Genomic DNA, 19,038 nt, shown 5'->3' with positions numbered 1-19,038 from the left:
GGGGACAGATTTGGGACACCTGGGGACAGGCTTGGGGCACTTGGGGACATCTGGGGACACTCTGGAACTTGTTAAGGGCACATGGGGACAGGAGGTGACACAGGTGAGGTGACCCAGGTGACTCAGGTGACACACAGGTGACACACAGGTGACACACAGGTGACACACAGGTGACACTCAGGTGACACGGGTGACACACAGGTGACACAGGTGGCACTCAGGTGACACTCAGGTGACACGGGTGACACACAGGTGACACAGGTGACAGGTGACACTCAGGTGACACAGGTGACACAGGTGACACACAGGTGACACGGGTGACACACAGGTGACACACAGGTGACACTCAGGTGACACACAGGTCACACTCAGGTGACACTCAGGTGACACAGGTGACACTCAGGTGACACTCAGGTGACACAGGTGACCCAGGTGACACAGGTGACACACAGGTGACACAGGTGACACAGGTGACACTCAGGTGACCCAGGTGACCCAGGTGACACTCAGGTGACCCAGGTGACACCCAGGTGACACAGGTGACACACAGGTGACACTCAGGTGACACTCAGGTGACACGGGTGACGTCACTCACGTATTTCTCCAGGTACAGGGTGGGGTTGTCCATCAGGACAGGTGAGGACAGGAGGGGACACAGGTGACACTCAGGTGACACTCAGGTGACACACAGGTCACACAGGTGACACTCAGGTGACACAGGTGACACAGGTGACACAGGTGACACTCAGGTGACACTCAGGTGACCCAGGTGACACGGGTGACCCAGGTGACACAGGTGACACTCAGGTGACACTCAGGTGACACTCAGGTGACACAGGTGACACTCAGGTGACACAGGTGACACACAGGTGACACTCAGGTGACACTCAGGTGACACAGGTGACTCAGGTGACACTCAGGTGACACTCAGGTGACACTCAGGTGACACAGGTGACACTCAGGTGACACAGGTGACACACAGGTGACACAGGTGACGTCACTCACGTATTTCTCCAGGTACAGGGTGGGGTTGTCCATCAGGACAGGTGAGGACAGGAGGGGACACAGGTGACAAACAGGACAGGAGGTGACCCAGGTGACACACAGGTGACACACGGGTGACACTCAGGTGACACAGGTGACACACAGGTGACGTCACTCACGTATTTCTCCAGGTACAGGGTGGGGTTGTCCATCAGGGCCTTCACCATCCTCATCAGGTAGATGAGCAGCGCCAGATTGTTCTGCACCACGTTCACCCGCACCTGGGGACAGCGGGGACAGTGTGGGGACACTGAGGGGACACTGAGGGGATTGGGGACAGTGGGGACACTGTGGGGACACCGTGGGGACACTGGGGGGATTGGGGGGATTGGGGACAGCGGGGACACCGTGGGGACACTGAGGGGACACTGGGGACACTGAGGGGACATTGGGGACACTGAGGGGACACTGAGGGGACATTGGGGACACTGGGGACATTGGGGGGATTGGGGACAGTGGGGACACCGTGGGGACACTGAGGGGACACTGAGGGGACACTGAGGGGACATTGGGGACACCATGGGGACATTGGGGACAGTGGGGACACTGAGGGGACACCGTGGGGACACCATGGGGACACCGTGGGGACACTGAGGGGACACTGTGGGGACACTGAGGGGACACTGTGGGGACACCATGGGGACATTGGGGACATTGGGGACAGTGGGGACACTGGGGATATTGGGGACATTGGGGGGACATTGGGGGGACATTGGGGACATTGGGGGGATTGGGCACAGTGGGGACATTGGGGACAGTGGGGGGATTGGGGATATTGATGGGGATTGGGGACATTGGGCACAGTGGGGACACTGTGGGGACATTGGGGACACCATGGGGACATTGTGGGGACATTGGGGGGATTGGGGACAGTGGGGACAGTGTGGGGACACCATGGGGACATTGGGGACACTGGGGATATTGGGGACAGTGGGGACATTGGGGACACTGGGGACATTGTGGGGACATTGTGGGGACAGTGGGGACATTGTGGGGACAGTGTGGGGACAGTGGGGACAGTGGGGACAGTGGGGACATTGGGGGGATTTGGGGACACTGGGGACACCATGGGGACATTGGGGACACTGGGGACATTGGGGACATTGGGGAATTGGGGACATTGGGGACATTGGGGACACCATGGGGACATTGGGGACACTGTGGGGACACCTTGGGGACATTGTAGGGACAGTGGGACATTGGGTACATTGTGGGGACACCATGGGGATATTGGGGACATTGGGGACATTGGGGACATTGATGGGGATTGGGGACAGTGGGGACACTGGGGACAGTGGGGGGTTGGGGACATTGATGGGGATTGGGGACATTGGGGACAGTGGGGACATTGGGGACATTATGGGGACATTGGGGACAGTGGGGACAGTGGGGACAATGGGGACAGTGGGGGGACTTTGGGGACATTGGGGACACATTGGGGACATTAATGGGGATTGGGGGGATTGGGGAAAAATGGGGGAAATTTGGGGAAATAGGATTGGGGACATTTGGGGACATTTGGGGACATTTGGGGACATTGGGGGGACTGGGGACATCAGCAAGGATTGGGGACATTGGGGACATTTGGGGACATTTTTGGGATTGGGGACATTTATGGGATTTGGGATATTTGGGGGACATTGGGGGAAATTGGGAAAAAATGGGATTGGGGACAGTGGGGACACCTTGGGGACACCTTGGGGACATTGGGGACACCTTGGGGACATTGGGGACACCTTGGGGACACCTTGGGGACATTGGGGACACCTTGGGGACACCTTGGGGACACCTTGGGGACATTGGGGACGCTCCTGGGAGTTTGGGGCCGTTCTTGGGACTTCAGGGCAGGTTTTGGGGTGAATGTCAGGGATTTTGGGGTGATTTTGGGGTGGATTTTGGGGTGAATTTTGGGGTGAATCCCCAGGATTTTGGGGTGAATTTTGGGGTGGATTGTGGGGTAAATTTCAGGGGATTTTGGGGTCGATTTTGGGGTGCATTTCAGGGATTTTGGGGCGGATTTTGGGGTGAATTTTGGGGTGAATCCCCAGGATTTTGGGGTGGATTTTGGGGTGAATTTGAGGGATCTTGGGGTGGATTTTGGGGCGAATTTCAGGGGATTTTGGGGTGGATTTTGGGGTACATTTCAGGGATTTTGGGGTGGATTTTGGGGTGCATTTCAGGGATTTTGGGGCGCTCACCCCCTCGGAGATGAAGGTGCTGAAGCGCGGCAGCATCTGGTACAGCCCGGGGTCGGTGGCGATGCTCTGGAGGGCCTCCTGCAACGGGGGGACAGTGGGGACACTGGGGACATTGGGGACATTGGGGACATTGGGGACATTGGGGGGATTGGGGACATTGGGGACACCTTGGGGACATTGGGGACATTGGGGACATTGGGGACAGTGGGGGGATTGGGGACATTGGGGACATTGGGGGGATTGGGGGACATTGGGGACATTGGGGACATTGGGGGACATTGGGGACATTGGGGACATTGGGGACATTTGGGGACAGTTTTGGGACATTTGGGGACATCTGGGGGTGGCTTTGGGGCCATTTCGTGCAATTTTTATGGGATTTTTATGGGATTTTTTTGGGGAATTTTATGGGGTTTTTTGGGGGGGTTTTGTGCCATTTTTATGGGGTTTTTAATGGGAATTTTATGGGAGTTTTTGCGCCATTTTATGGGGTTTTATGGGAAACGTTATGGGATTTTTATGGGATTTTTGGGGGATTTTGTGCCATTTTTATGGGAAATTTTGATGGGAATTTTCGGGGTTTTTTGGGGGGATTTTGTGCCATTTTTATGGGGTTTTTTTGGGATTTTTTGGGATGTTTTGGGGGATTTTTATGGGGTGTCTTTGGGGTGATTTTGGGGTGACTCACGGCCCGTTTGGCCTCGCAGGAGCCCACGCAGGCCTCGGTGATCTCCTTGTGGTACAGCTGATTTTTGTGCCATTTTTATGGGGTTTTTATGGGATTTTTTGTGTCATTTTTATGGGATTTTTGGGGGGAATTTTATGGGGTTTTTATGGGATTTTTTGGGGAATTTTATGGGATTTTTTGGGGGGGTTTTGTGCCAATTTATGGGATTTCTGAGGGAATTTTATGAGATTTTTATGGGATTTTTTGAGGCATTTTGTGCCATTTTTATGGGATTTTTTGGGGGCATTTTATGAGATTCTTATGGGATTTTTGGGACATTTTGTGCCATTTTAATGGGATTTTTTGGGGATTTTAATGGGATTTTTTGTGCCATTTTTATGGGATTTTTTGAGGATTTTTATGGGATTTTTTGGGGTGTTTCTGGGGTGACTCACGGCCCGTTTGATCTCCTTGTAGGAGCCGATTTTGGGGGAATTTTATGGGATTTTTATGGGGTGGTTTTGGGAGTTTTTATGGGATTTTTTGTGCCATTTTCATGGGATTTTTATGGGAATTTTATGGGGCTTTTTTGGGATTTCTGGGGGATTTTTGGGGGGATTATTTGAGGAATTTTTTGCAATTTTTATGGGATTTTAATGGGATTTTTTGGGGAATTTTTGCCATTTTTATGGGATTTTTTGTGCCATTTTTATGGTGTTTTTGGGGTGTTTTTGGGGTGTCTTTGGGGCGATTTTGGGGTGACTCACGGCCCGTTTGGCCTCGCAGGAGCCCACGCAGGCCTCGGTGATCTCCTTGTAGTAGAGCTGATTTTTGTGCCATTTTTATGGGGTTTTTATGGGATTTTTTGTGCCATTTTTATGGGATTTTTATGGGATTTTTGGGGGGTTTTTGGGGGATTTTTTGAGGAATTTTTTGCAATTTTTATGGGATTTTTATGGGATTTTTGGGGGTTTTTTTGGGGGGTTTTTGTGCCATTTAAACGGGATTTTTATGGGATTTTTGGGGGGATTTTTTGAGGAATTTTTTGCGATTTTTATGGGATTTTCTGGGGTTTTGTGGGGGTTTTTGTGCCATTTTAAGGGAATTTTAATGGGATTTTAATAGGATTTTAATGGGATTTTTGGGGATTTTTTGAGGAATTTTTTGCAATTTTGATGGGATTTTTTGGGGGATTTTTATGGGATTTTTTTGTGCCATTTTTGTGCCATTTTTATGGGATTTTCATGGGATTTTTGGGGGAATTTTTTGCCATTTTTATGGGATTTTTGGGGGGATTTTTGGAGGAATTTTTTGCGATTTTTATGGTATTTTTGGGGTGTCTTTGGGGTGTTTTTGGGGTGATTTTGGGGTGACTCACGGCCCGTTTGGCCTCGCAGGAGCCCACGCAGGCCTCGGTGATCTCCTTGTGGTAGAGCTGATTTTTGTGCCATTTTGATGGGATTTTGATGGGATTTTTGGGGGGTTTTTAGGGGATTTTTTGAGGAATTTTTTGCAATTTTTATGGGATTTTTGGGGGTTTTTTTTGGGGGGGTTTTGTGCCATTTAAACGGGATTTTTATGGGATTTTTGGGGGGATTTTTTGAGGAATTTTTTGCGATTTTTATGGGATTTTCTGGGGTTTTGTGGGGGTTTTTGTGCCATTTTAAGGGAATTTTAATGGGATTTTAATGGGATTTTAATGGGATTTTTTGGGGGATTTTTTGAGGAATTTTTTGCAATTTTGATGGGATTTTTTGGGGGATTTTTATGGGATTTTTTTGTGCCATTTTTGTGCCATTTTTATGGGATTTTCATGGGATTTTTGGGGGAATTTTTGCCATTTTTATGGGATTTTTTGGGGGATTTTTTGAGGAATTTTTTGCAATTTTTATGGTATTTTTGGGATGTTTTTGGGGTGTTTTTGGGGTGATTTTGGGGTGACTCACGGCCCGTTTGGCCTCGCAGGAGCCCACGCAGGCCTCGGTGATCTCCTTGTGGTAGAGCTGATTTTTGTGCCATTTTTATGGGATTTTTTGTGCCATTTTTATGGGATTTTTATGGGATTTTTGGGGGGTTTTTAGGGGATTTTTTGAGGAATTTTTTGCAATTTTGATGGGATTTTTTGGGGGATTTTTATGGGATTTGTTTGTGCCATTTTTGTGCCATTTTGATGGGATTTTCATGGGATTTTTGGGGGAATTTTTGCCATTTTTATGGGATTTTTGGGGGGATTTTTGGAGGAATTTTTTGCAATTTTTATGGTACTTTTGGGGTGTCTTTGGGGTGTTTTTGGGGTGTCTTTGGGGTGATTTTGGGGTGACTCACGGCCCGTTTGGCCTCGCAGGAGCCCACGCAGGCCTCGGTGATCTCCTTGTAGTAGAGCTGCTGCTCCACCGACAGCTCGTGCACGCTGCGCGCCTTCAGCCGCAGGGGGGGCCCCTCCAGCAGCGGCTTCTTCTCCTTCCCTGGGGCACCCCCAAACCTCAGCGACACCCCAAAATCACACTGACCCCCCCTGAGCCCGATGGACCCCCCCAAAAACCCCAAAATCCCAATGGGAACCCCAAAATCCTATAAGGAACCCCAAATCCCAATGGGAACCCCAAAACAAGGGGGGCTTCTTCTCCTTCCCTTTGGGGGGCACCCCGAAACCTCAGCGACACCCCAAAATCACAGTGACCCCCCCTGAGCCCGATGGACCCCCTCAAAAACCCCAAAATCCCAATGGGAACCCCAAAAATCCCAATGGCAACCCCAAAACAAGGGCGGCTTCTTCTCCTTCCCTGGGGCACCCCCAAACCTCAGCGACACCCCAAAATCACACTGACCCCCCCTGAGCCCGATGGACCCCCAAAAAACCCCAAATCCCATAAAAACCCCAAAAATCTTATAAGGAACCCCAAAATCCCAATGGGAACCCCAAAACAAGGGGGGCTTCTTCTCCTTCCCTGGGGCACCCCCAAACCTCAGCGACACCCCAAAATCACAGTGACCCCAAAGAACCCCCCCAAAAAACCCCAAAATCCCAATGGGAACCCCACAAACCCTCCAAAATTCCCCCCAAAAAGTCCCCCCAAATCCCCTTTAAATCCCCCCAAAATTCCCCCCCTGAACCCCCAAATCCTCCCTGAACCCCCAAATCCTCCCTGAACCCCCAATTAACCCCCCAAAATCCCCATTAACCCCCCAAATCCCCTTGAAACTGCCCTGAACACCCCAAAAATCCCCCAAAAATCCCTTTAAACCCCCCAAAATCCCCCCCAAAAAGTCCCCCCAAATTCCCTTTGAACCCCCCAAACCCCCCAAAATTCCCCCCCTGAACCCCCAAATCCTCCCTGAACCCCCAATTGACCCCCCAAACCCCCCAAAATCCCCTTTAACCCCCCAAATCCCCCTCCAAGACCCCCCAAAATCCCCTTTAAACCCCCCCAAACCCCCCAAAATTCCCCCCCTGAACCCCCATATCCCCCCCTGAACCCCCAAATCCTCCCTGAACCCCCAAATCCGCACCTTTGGGGTCGCCCCCGGCCCCCCCGGGCCCTTTGGGTTTTGGGGTCCCCCCCTCGTCCTCCTGGCCGGGCTTGGCCGATTTCAGGGGCTCCGTGGCCTCGGCCTTCTGCTGCTCCTTGGGGGCTGGGGGGGAAAAATGGGGGTGAGGGGACCCCAAAATCATCCTGGGGACCCCAAAATCATCCTGGGGACCCCAAAATTGGGTCTGGGGGCAAAAAAAATGGGGGCTGGGGGCAGAAAATGGGATCAGGGGCACCCCAAAATGTCCCTCAGGGGCTCCGTGGCCTCGGCCTTGTGCTGCTCCTTGGGGGCTGGGGGGGAAAATGGGGTGAGGCGACCCCAAAATGGGGTGAGGGGACCCCAAAATCATCCTGGGGACCCCAAAATCATCCTGGGGACCTCAAAATCATCCTGGGGACCCCAAAATTGGGTCTGGGGGGCACAAAATTGGGTCTGGGGGCAAAAAAAAATGGGGTCTGGGGGGCAGAAAATGGGATCAGGGCACCCCAAAATGTCCCTGAGGGGCTCCGTGGCCTCGGCCTTGTGCTGCTCCTTGGGGGCTGGGAGGGAAAATGGGGGTGAGGGGACCCCAAAATGGGGTGAGGGGACCCCAAAATCATCCTGGGGACCTCAAAATCATCCTGGGGACCCCAAAATCATCCTGGGGACCCCAAAATTGGGTCTGGGGGCAAAAAAAATGGGGTCTGGGGGCAGAAAATGGGGTCAGGGCACCCCAAAATGTCCCTGAGGGGCTCCGTGGCCTCGGCCTTGTGCTGCTCCTTGGGGGCTGGGAGGGAAAATGGGGTCAGGGGACCCCAAAATGGGGAGAGGGGACCCCAAAATGGGGTGAGGGGACCCCAAAATCATCCTGGGGACCCCAAAATTGGGTCGGGGGGGCACAAAAATGGGGTCTGGGGGCAAAAAAAATGGGGTGTGGGGGCAAAAAATGGGGTGAGGGGACCAAAATGGGGTCAGGGCACCCCAAAATGTCCCTCAGGGGCTCCTTGGCCTCGGCCTTGTGCTGCTCCTTGGGGGCTGGGGGGCAAAAATGGGGGTGAGGGGACCCCAAAATGGGGTCAGGGGCACCCCAAAATCATCCTAAGGGCATAAAATGGGGTCTGGGGGCAAAAAAATGGGGTCTGGGGGGCAGAAAATGGGATCAGGGCACCCCAAAATGGGGTCAGGGCACCCCAAAATGTCCCTCAGGGGCTCCTTGGCCTCGGCCTTGTGCTGCTCCTTGGGGCTGGGGGGGAAAAAGGGGGTGAGGGGACCCCAAAATGGGGTGAGGGGACCCCAAAATCATCCTGGGGACCCCAAAATTGGGTCGGGGGGCAAAAAAAATGGGGTCTGGGGGGCAGAAAATGGGATCAGGGCACCCCAAATATCCCTGAGGGCACAAACGTGGCCTCGGCCTTCTGCTGCTCCTTGGGGGCTGGGGGGGAAAAATGGGGTGAGGGGACCCCAAAATGGGGTGAGGGGACCCCAAAATCATCCTGGGGACCCCAAAATTGGGTCTGGGGGCAAAAAAATGGGGTCTGGGGGCAAAAAATGGGGTCAGGGGGCAAAAAATGGGGTCAGGGGCACCCCAAAATGGGGTCAGGGGCACCCCAAAATGGGGTCAGGGCACCCCAAAATGTCCCTCAGGGGCTCCGTGGCCTCGGCCTTGTGCTGCTCCTTGGGGGCTGGGAGGGAAAATGGGGGTGAGGGGACCCCAAAATGGGGTGAGGGGACCCCAAAATGGGGTGAGGGGACCCCAAAATCATCCTGGGGACCCCAAAATTGGGTCGGGGGGGCACAAAATGGGGTCTGGGGGCAAAAAAAATGGGGTCTGGGGGGCAGAAAATGGGATCAGGGCACCCCAAAATGGGGTCAGGGGCTCCTTGGCCTCGGCCTTGTGCTGCTCCTTGAGGGCTGGGAGGGAAAATGGGGGTGAGGGGACCCCAAAATGGGGTGAGGGGACCCCAAAATCATCCTGGGGACCCCAAAATTGGGTCGGGGGGGCACAAAAATGGGGTCTGGGGGGCACAAAAATGGGGTCTGGGGGGCAGAAAATGGCGTCAGGGCACCCCAAATATCCCTGAGGGCACAAACGTGGTCTTGGCCTTGTGCTGCTCCTTGGGGGCTGGGGGGGCAAAAATGGGGTGAGGGGACCCCAAAATCATCATGGGGACCCCAAAATTGGGTCGGGGGGGCACAAAATGGGGTCTGGGGGCAAAAAAAGTGGGGTCTGGGGGGCAGAAAATGGGGTCAGGGGCACCCCAAAATGGGGTCAGGGCACCCCAAAATGTCCCTCAGGGGCTCCGTGGCCTCGGCCTTGTGCTGCTCCTTGAGGGCTGGGGGGGAAAATGGGGTGAGGGGACCCCAAAATGGGGTGAGGGGACCCCAAAATGGGGTGAGAGGACCCCAAAATCATCCTGGGGACCCCAAAATTGGGTCGGGGGGGCACAAAATGGGGTCTGGGGGCAAAAAAAATGGGGTCTGGGGGGCAGAAAATGGGGTCAGGGGCACCCCAAAATGGGATCAGGGGCACCCCAAAATGTCCCTCAGGGGCTCCTTGGCCTCGGCCTTGTGCTGCTCCTTGGGGGCTGGGGGGGAAAATGGGGGTGAGGGGACCCCAAAATGGGGTGAGGGGACCCCAAAATCATCCTGGGGACCTCAAAATTGGGCCGGGGGGGCACAAAAATGGGGGCTGGGGGCAGAAAATGGGATCAGGGCACCCCAAAATGTCCCTGAGGGGCTCCGTGGCCTCGGCCTTGTGCTGCTCTTTGGGGCCTCGGGGGGAAAATGGGGGTGAGGGGGACCCCAAAATCATCCTGGGGACCTCAAAATCATCCTGGGGACCCCAAAATTTGGTCTGGGGGGCAGAAAATGGGGGCTGGGGGGCAGAAAATGGGTCTGGGGGGCAGAAAATGGGATCAGGGGCACCCCAAAATGGGGTCAGGGCACCCCAAATGTCCCTCAGGGGCTCCGTGGCCTCGGCCTTGTGCTGCTCCTTGAGGGCTGGGGGGGCAAAAATGGGGTGAGGGGACCCCAAAATGGGGTGAGGGGACCCCAAAATCATCCTGGGGACCCCAAAATTGGGTCTGGGGGCAAAAAAAATGGGTCTGGGGGCAGAAAATGGGGTCAGGGGCACCCCAAAATGGGGTCAGGGCACCCCAAATGTCCCTCAGGGGCTCCGTGGCCTCGGCCTTGTGCTGCTCCTTGGGGGCTGGGGGGGGAAAATGGGGGTGAGGGGACCCCAAAATCATCCTGGGGACCCCAAAATCATCCTGGGGACCCCAAAATTGGGTCTGGGGGGCACAAAATGAGGTCTGGGGGCAAAAAATGGGGTCAGGGGCACCCCAAAATGGGGTCTGGGGGGCAGAAAATGGCGTCAGGGGCCACAAAATGGCGTCAGGGGGCCCCAAAATGGCGTCAGGGGGCCCCAAAATGGCGTCAGGGGCACCCCAAAATCATCCTGGGGGACCCCAAAACCTCCCTGGGGACCCCAAAATATCCCTGGGGCACAAAATGGGGTCTGGGGGCCACAAAATGGGGTCAGGGGCACCCCAAAATGGGGTCAGGGCACCCCAAATGTCCCTCAGGGGCTCCGTGGCCTCGGCCTTGTGCTGCTCCTTGGGGCTGGGGGGGAAAATGGGGGTGAGGGGACCCCAAAATCATCCTGGGGACCCCAAAATCATCCTGGGGACCCCAAAATTGGGTCGGGGGGCAAAAAAAATGGGGTCTGGGGGCAAAAAAAATGGGGTCTGGGGGCAAAAAATGGGGGCTGGGGGGCAGAAAATGGGGTCAGGGCACCCCAAATATCCCTGAGGGCACAAACGTGGTCTTGGTCTTGTGCTGCTCTTTGGGGGCTGGGGGGGCAAAAATGGGGTGAGGGGACCCCAAAATCATCATGGGGACCCCAAAATTGGGTCTGGGGGGCACAAAATGGGGTCTGGGGGCAAAAAATGGGGTCAGGGGCACCCCAAAATGGGGTCTGGGGGGCAGAAAATGGCATCAGGGGGCCACAAAATGGCGTCAGGGGGCCCCAAAATGGCGTCAGGGGCACCCCAAAATCATCCTGGGGGACCCCAAAACCTCCCTGGGGACCCCAAAATATCCCTGGGGCACAAAATGGGGTCTGGGGGCCACAAAATGGGGTTAGGGGCACCCCAAAATATCAATGGGAACCCAAAATGGGGTCAGGGGCACCCCAAAATGGGCTCAGGGAGGCACAAAATGGGGTCAGGGTGGACCCCAAAATATCCCTGGGGCACCCCAAACATCCCAGGGGACCCCAAAATGGGGAGGGAGGGGAAAAGCCCCAGATTTGGGGGGGGTTGGGGGGTTTTGGGGTGAATTTTGGGGATTTTGGGGGGGGGTTGGGGTGGTTTAAGGGGGATTTTGGAGGGTGTAAAGTGGATTTGGGGGGGGATTTGAGGGATTTTGGGGTGGTTTAGGGGGGATTTGGGGGATTTTGGGGTGGTTTAAAGGGGATTTGAGGGATTTTGGGGGGGTTTAAAGGGGATTTGGGGGATTTTGGGGGGGTTTAAAGGGGATTTGGGGGATTTTGGGGTGGTTTAAAGGGGATTTGGGGGATTTTGGGGGGGGTTTAAAGGGGATTTGGGGGATTTTGGGGGGGTTTAAAGGGGATTTGGGGGATTTTGGGGTGGTTTAAAGGGGATTTGGGGGATTTTGGGGGGGTTTAAAGGGGATTTGGAGGATTTTGGGGTGGTTTAGGGGGGATTTGAGGGATTTTGGGGGGGTTTAAAGGGGATTTGAGGGATTTTGGGGTGGTTTAAAGGGGATTTGAGGGATTTTGGGGGGGTTTAGGGGGGATTTGAGGGATTTTGGGGTGGTTTAAAGGGGATTTGGAGGATTTTGGGGGGGTTTAAAGGGGATTTGAGGGATTTTGGGGGGGTTTAAAGGGGATTTGAGGGATTTTGGGGGGGTTTAAAGGGGATTTGGGGGATTTTGGGGGGGTTTAAAGGGGACTTGAAGGATTTTGGGGTGGTTTAAAGGGGATTTGAGGGATTTTGGGGGGGTTTAAAGGGGATTTGGGGGATTTTGGGGGGGTTTAAGGGGGATTTGGGGGATTTTGGGGTGGTTTAAAGGGGATTTGGAGGATTTTGGGGTGGTTTAAAGGGGATTTGGGGGATTTTGGGGGGGTTTAAAGGGGATTTGAGGGATTTTGGGGTGGTTTAAAGGGGATTTGAGGGATTTTGGGGTGGTTTAAGGGGGATTTGGGGAGGTTTAAGGCGGATTTGGGGTTTTGGGGGTGGTTTAAAGGGGATTTGGGGTTTCTGGGGTGGTTTAAAGGAAATTTGGAGGATTTTGGGGTGATTTTGGGGTGGATTAAGGGGAATTTAAGGTTTTTGTGGTGGTTTGGGGTGGTTTAAGGGGGATTTGGGATGGTTTAAAGGGGATTTGGAGGATTTTGGGGGGGTTTAGGGGGGATTTGGAGGATTTTGGGGTGGTTTTTAGGAGGATTTGGGGAGGTTTAAGGGGGATTTGCGATTTTTAGGATGGTTTAAAGGGGATTTGGAGGATTTTGGGGTGGTTTTGGGGTGGTTTAAGGGGGATTTGGGATGGTTGAAAGGGGATTTGTGGTTTTTGGGGTGGTTTAGGGGGGATTTGGAGGATTTTGGGGGGCTTTAAAGGGGATTTGGGGTTTTTGGGGTGGTTTAAAGGGGATTTGGAGGATTTTGGGGTGATTTTGGGGTGGATTAAGGGGAATTTAAGGTTTTTGTGGTGGTTTGGGGTGGTTTAAGGGGGATTTGGGATGGTTTAAAGGGGATTTGTGGTTTTTGGGGTGGTTTAGGGGGGATTTGGAGGATTTTGGGGTGGTTTTAGGGGGATTTGGGGAGGTTTAAAAGGGGATTTGGGATTTTTAGGATGGTTTAAAGGGGATTTGGAGGATTTTGAGGTGGTTTTGGGGTGGTTTTTGGGGTGGTTTTGGGCTTTTTGCCTCTCTCACCTGGCGGGGGGTTTTCGGGGATCGCCGGCTGCACCCCCTCAATGCTGAGCCAGTGGGCTGAGGGGGGGGGACACCCCAAAAATGGGGAAATCAGGCTGGGATCAGCCCAAAATCATCCCCAGAATGCCCAAATCCACCCCCCACCCCAAATTCTGCTGTAGACTTGAAAAACCCCCGTGGCCATCCCCCCAAAAATCCCCAAAATTCCCCTTAAATCACCCCAAAACCCCCCAAACCCCTCTTAAACCACCCCAAATTCCCCCAAAATTCCCCTTAAACCACCCCAAAACCCCCAAAATTCCCCTTTCACCACCCCAAATCTCCCCAGAACTCCCTCCAAACTCCCCAAAACCCCCAAAATTAGCCAAAATCCCCCCAGAACTCCTCTCAAAATTCCCTCCAATCCCCCAAAATCCCCTAAAAACCCCAAAATCCCCCCAGAACTCCTCAAATCCCCCCAGAAGTCCCCTCTAAAATCCCCAAATCCCTCAGAACTCCCCTCAAATCCCATTTGTATTCCCCAAAATCCACCCAAACCTCCCTAATTCTCCTCAAATCCCCGGAAAACCCCCCAAACCCCCTTTATATTCCCCAAAGTCCCCCTCAAATCCCATTTTTATTCCCCAAATCCCTCCCAAACCCCCCTAATTTCCCTCAAATCCCCTGAAACCCTCCCCAAACCCCCTTTATATCCCCCAAATCCCCTTTATATTCCCCCAAATCCCCTTTATAATCCCCAAAATGCCCCCAGAACTCCTCAAATCCCCTTTTTATCCCCAAAACCCCTCCCAAACCCCTCTAATTTCCCCAAAATCCCCCCCAAACCCCCTTTATATTCCCCAAAATGCCCCCAAACCCCTCTAATTTCCCTCAAATCCCCTCTAAACTCCCCCCAAACCCCCTTTATATTCCCTAAAATCCCTCCCACACCCCCCTAATTACCCCCAAAATCCCCCCCAAATTCACTCAAATCTCCTGAAACCCCCCCAAACCCCCTTTAGATTCCCCAAAAGCCCCCCAAATCCCCTTTATAGTCCCCCAAACCTTTATACTCCCCAAATCCCCCAAACCTCCTTAATTTCCCTCAAATTCCCTTTTATATCCACCAAAATCCCTCCCAAACCCCCCTAATTTCCCTCAAATCCTCCAAAATCCCCCCCAAATCCCCTTTATATTCCCCAAAATCCCCCCCAATTCCCCCAAATCCCTCCCAAACCCCCCAAATTTCCCCAAAATCCTCTTTATACTCCCCAAAATCCCTCCCAAACCCCCTCAAACCCCCTTTCTATCCCCCAAAATCCCCTTTCTATCCCCCCAAAACCCCCCTTCATATTCCCCAAATCCCCCAAACCCCCCCAAATACCTTTTATATCCCCCAAAATCCCCCCAAACCCCCTTAATTTCCCCCCAAATCCCCCCAAACCCCCCTAATTTCCCCAAACCCCCTCAAACCCCCTTTATATTCCCCCAAATCCCCTATCTCCCAAAATCCCCCCCAAATCCCCTTTCTATCCCCCAAAATCCCCCCAAATCCCCCAAACCCCCTTTATATCCCCCAAAATCCCCTTTATATTCCCCAAAATCCCCCCCAAATCCCCTTTCTATCCCCCAAAATCCCCCCCAAACCTCCTTTATATCCCCAAAATCCCCTTTATAGTCCCCAAAATTCCCCCCAAAGCCCCCTCCAAATCCCCCTTATACTCATCAAAATCCCCTCAAACCCCCTTTATATCCCCCAAAATCCCCCCCAAATCCCCTTTCTATCCCCCAAAAACCCCCCCAAACCCCCTTTATATTCCCCAAAATCCCCTTTATCTTACCCAAAATCCCCCCCAAATCCCCTTTCTATCCCCCAAAATCCCCCTTCTATCCCCCCCAAACCCCCCTTTATATTCCCCAAATCCCCCAAACCCCCTTAATTTCCCCGAAATCCCCCCAAAACCCCACCCTTGAGGCAGACGTCGAGGGGCACCCTGGGCAGGGGGGTGTTGATGATGTCGCTCAGATCCACCTCCTTCTCCTCGTAGAAATAGAGCTCGCGCCCGCCGCCGCTGGCAAAGCGGAACGGGATGAACTCCTGCGCGTGGAACCCGTACAGCGGCTGAAAACAGGAAAAAATGGGGGAAAATGGGGATTTTCCTGGATTTTGGGGAATTTTAGGGGGGGTTTCCCTCAGATTTGTGGGAATTTCCCTCAGATTTGGGCTCTTTCCCCTCAGGTTTTAGATGTTTTCCCTCAGGATGAACTCCTGTGCGTGGAACCCGTACAGGTGCTGAAAAACGCGGAAAAATGGGGAAAAATGGGAAAAAATGGGGAAAAATGGGGATTTTCCTGGATTTTATGGGATTTTAGGGGGGATTTTCCCTCAGTTTTGTGGAAATTTCCCTCAGATTTGGGGTGTTTCCTCTCAGTTTTGGGCTCTTTCCCCTCACGTTTTAGAGGTTTTCCCTCAGGATGAACTCCTGCACGTGGAACCCGTACAGCGGCTGAAAACGGGGAAAAATGGGGAAAAATGGGGAAAAATGAGGATTTTCCTGGATTTTATGGGAGTTTAGGGGGGGTTTTCCCTCAGATTTGTGGGAATTTCCCTCAGATTTGGGGTGTTTCCCCTCACGTTTTAGACGTTTTCCCGCAGGATGAACTCCTGCGCGTGGAACCCGTACAGCGGCTGAAAAACGCGGAAAAATGGGAAAAAATGGGGAAAAATGGGGATTTTCCTGGATTTTATGGGATTTTAGGGGGGATTTTCCCTCAGTTTTGTGGGAATTTCCCTCAGATTTGGGCTCTTTCCCCTCAGGTTTTAGATGTTTTCCCTCAGGATGAACTCCTGTGCGTGGAACCCGTACAGCGGCTGAAAAACGCGGAAAAATGGGGAAAAATGGGGAAAAAATGGGGAAAAATGGGGATTTTCCTGGATTTTATGGGATTTTAGGGGGGATTTTCCCTCAGTTTTGTGGAAATTTCCCTCAGATTTGGGGTGTTTCCCCTCAGATTTGGGCTCTTTCCCCTCACGTTTTAGAGGTTTTCCCTCAGGATGAACTCCTGCGCGTGGAACCCGTACAGCGGCTGAAAAACGGGGAAAAATGGGGAAAAATGGGAAAAAATGGGGAAAAATGGGGATTTTCCTGGATTTTATGGGATTTTAGGGGGGATTTTCCCTCAGTTTTGTGGGAATTTCCCTCAGATTTGGGCTCTTTCCCCTCACGTTTTAGAGGTTTTCCCTCAGGATGAACTCCTGCGCGTGGAACCCGTACAGCGGCTGAAAACAGGAAAAAATGGGGAAAAATGGGGATTTTCCTGGATTTTATGGGATTTTAGGGGGGGTTTTCCCTCAGTTTTGTGGGAATTTCCCTCAGATTTGGGGTGTTTCCCCTCAGATTTGGGGTGTTTCCCCTCAGTTTTGGGCTCTTTCCCCTCACGTTTTAGAGGTTTTCCCTCAGGATGAACTCCTGCACGTGGAACCCGTACAGCAGCTGAAAACGGGAAAAAATGGGAAAAAATGGGGAAAAATTGGGGATTTTCCCGGATTTTATGGGATTTTAGGGGGGATTTTCCCTCAGTTTTGTGGGAATTTCCCTCAGATTTGGGTTGTTTCCCCTCAGATTTGGGCTCTTTCCCCTCACGTTTTAGAGGTTTTCCCTCAGGATGAACTCCTGCGCGTGGAACCCGTACAGCGGCTGAAAAACGGGGAAAAAATGGGAAAAAATGGGGAAAAATGAGGATTTTCCTGGATTTTGGGGGAGTTTAGGGGGGGGTTTCCCTCAGATTTGGGATGTTTTCCCTCAGATTTGGGGTGTTTCCCCTCAGATTTGGGGTGTTTCCCCTCAGTTTTGGGCTCTTTCCCCTCACGTTTTAGAGGTTTTCCCTCAGGATGAACTCCTGCACGTGGAACCCGTACAGCGGCTGAAAAACGGGGAAAAAATGGGAAAAAATGGGGAAAAATGAGGATTTTCCTGGATTTTGGGGGAGTTTAGGGGGGATTTTCCCTCAGTTTTGTGGGAATTTCCCTCAGATTTGGGGTGTTTCCCCTCAGTTTTGGGCTCTTTCCCCTCACGTTTTAGAGGTTTTCCCTCAGGATGAACTCCTGCGCGTGGAACCCGTACAGCGGCTGAAAAACGGGGAAAAAATGGGAAAAAATGGGGAAAAATGAGGATTTTCCTGGATTTTGGGGGAGTTTAGGGGGGGGTTTCCCTCAGATTTGGGGTGTTTTCCCTCAGATTTGGGGTGTTTCCCCTCAGATTTGGGGTGTTTCCCCTCAGTTTTGGGCTCTTTCCCCTCACGTTTTAGAGGTTTTCCCTCAGGATGAACTCCTGCGCGTGGAACCCGTACAGCGGCTGCAAAACAGGAAAAAATTGGGATTTTCCCGGATTTTAGGGGGGTTTTACTCTCAGTTTTGTCGGAATTTCCCTCAGATTTGTGGTGTTTCCCCTCAGTTTGTGGGAATTTCCCTCAGTTTTGGGGATATTTCCTTCAGTTTTGGAGATATTTCCCTCAATTTTGGGAGGTTTTCCCTCAGGATGAACTCCTGCACGTGAAACCCATACAGAGCCTGGCAAATGGGAAAAAAAAAAAACTGGGGGTTTTCTGGATTTTGGGGAGATTTCTCTCAATTTTTGGGAATTTTCCTGAATTTTAAGGCGATTTTCCCTCAATTTTGTGGGAATTTCCCTCAGTTTTGGGGATATTTCCATCAGTTTTGGGAGGTTTTCCCCTCAGGATGAACTCCTGAGCATTGAAGCTGTACAGCAGCTGGGAAAGGGTGGAAATGGGTGTTTTCCTTAAATTTTGTGGGAATTTCTTTCAGTTTTGGAAGGTTTTCCCTTGATTTTAGGGGGATTTCCTCAATTTGGGGGGGGCCTCTTCATTGATTTTGAAAATAATTTTTCAATTTTTGGGCAGTTTTACCTCCACATTTTTCAATTTCAAGGCAAAATCCACGTCTGCCGTTGTGAGTTTCCTTCTCTTCCCCATGTGCATGAACTTGAGAGAATCCTGTGGGGGGAAAAAAAAAAGAGATTTTGGGGGAGAATTAGAGGGGAAAAAAGGATTCAGAGAGAGTTTAGGGGGGAAAAAGGGTTTGTGAGGGGATTTTGGGGGAAAGAGGAGATTCAAGACGGGATGGGGGGGGATTTCAGGGGGAAAGGGGGGAAAAGAGAGAAAAAAATGTTTAAAATTAGGAAAAAGAAGGGGAAAACAGACGAAAAAACGGGATTGAGATGGGGAAAATTGGGGGGGGAGAGGAGATCTGAGGTGTTGAAGTGCAATGGGGAGGTGAAAAGGGGGTTTAGGGTGGGAAAAAAGGGGAGAAAATGAGATTTTGTGAGGAATTAAGGGGTTAAAAATGAGGTTTTGGAGGGAAAAAGGGGGGTCAAGAATGGGAAAATGGCGGGAAAGGAAATTTGGGGGGATTATGGGCTTCAGGAGGGGTTTGGAGGTGGCAATGGGTGAGGAAAAAGGGAATTTTGAGGGGAATTTTGAGCTCTGAGGGGGTCCCAGCCCCCCAAATTTTGGAGTTTCCCCCTGTTCACCCCCTCCCCCCCCCAAACCTGAGGGATCCAAGGGGCTCCTGAACCCCCCCCCAAATCTGGGGGTGTCCCCCCTCACCTGCGCCACCTCCTTGAGGCGGTTAGCTCGCCTCCTCCGCCAGCAGCTGACACGTCTCC

At 52.3% G+C, this 19,038-nt stretch overlaps 1 protein-coding gene across 1 annotated transcript in view; it reads right to left on the bottom strand.

Moving 5' to 3' along the window:
* The window catches only part of TAF6 (TATA-box binding protein associated factor 6), a 29,827-nt gene that overhangs the window by 10,278 nt on the left and 511 nt on the right, over positions 1–19,038 (bottom strand). Inside the window, 9 exon segments of the mRNA XM_058043080.1 lie at positions 1,164–1,265; positions 3,243–3,320; positions 6,235–6,374; positions 7,420–7,542; positions 13,376–13,432; positions 15,323–15,476; positions 18,281–18,367; positions 18,980–19,003; positions 19,005–19,037. Coding sequence (XP_057899063.1) covers positions 1,164–1,265; positions 3,243–3,320; positions 6,235–6,374; positions 7,420–7,542; positions 13,376–13,432; positions 15,323–15,476; positions 18,281–18,367; positions 18,980–19,003; positions 19,005–19,037 — 798 coding nt within the window.

This window comes from Melospiza georgiana, chromosome 34, assembly GCF_028018845.1.
Source record: "Melospiza georgiana isolate bMelGeo1 chromosome 34, bMelGeo1.pri, whole genome shotgun sequence".
In the NCBI taxonomy this organism is placed as follows: domain Eukaryota; kingdom Metazoa; phylum Chordata; class Aves; order Passeriformes; family Passerellidae; genus Melospiza; species Melospiza georgiana.
This window is presented reverse-complemented; position numbering and strand designations above follow the sequence as displayed.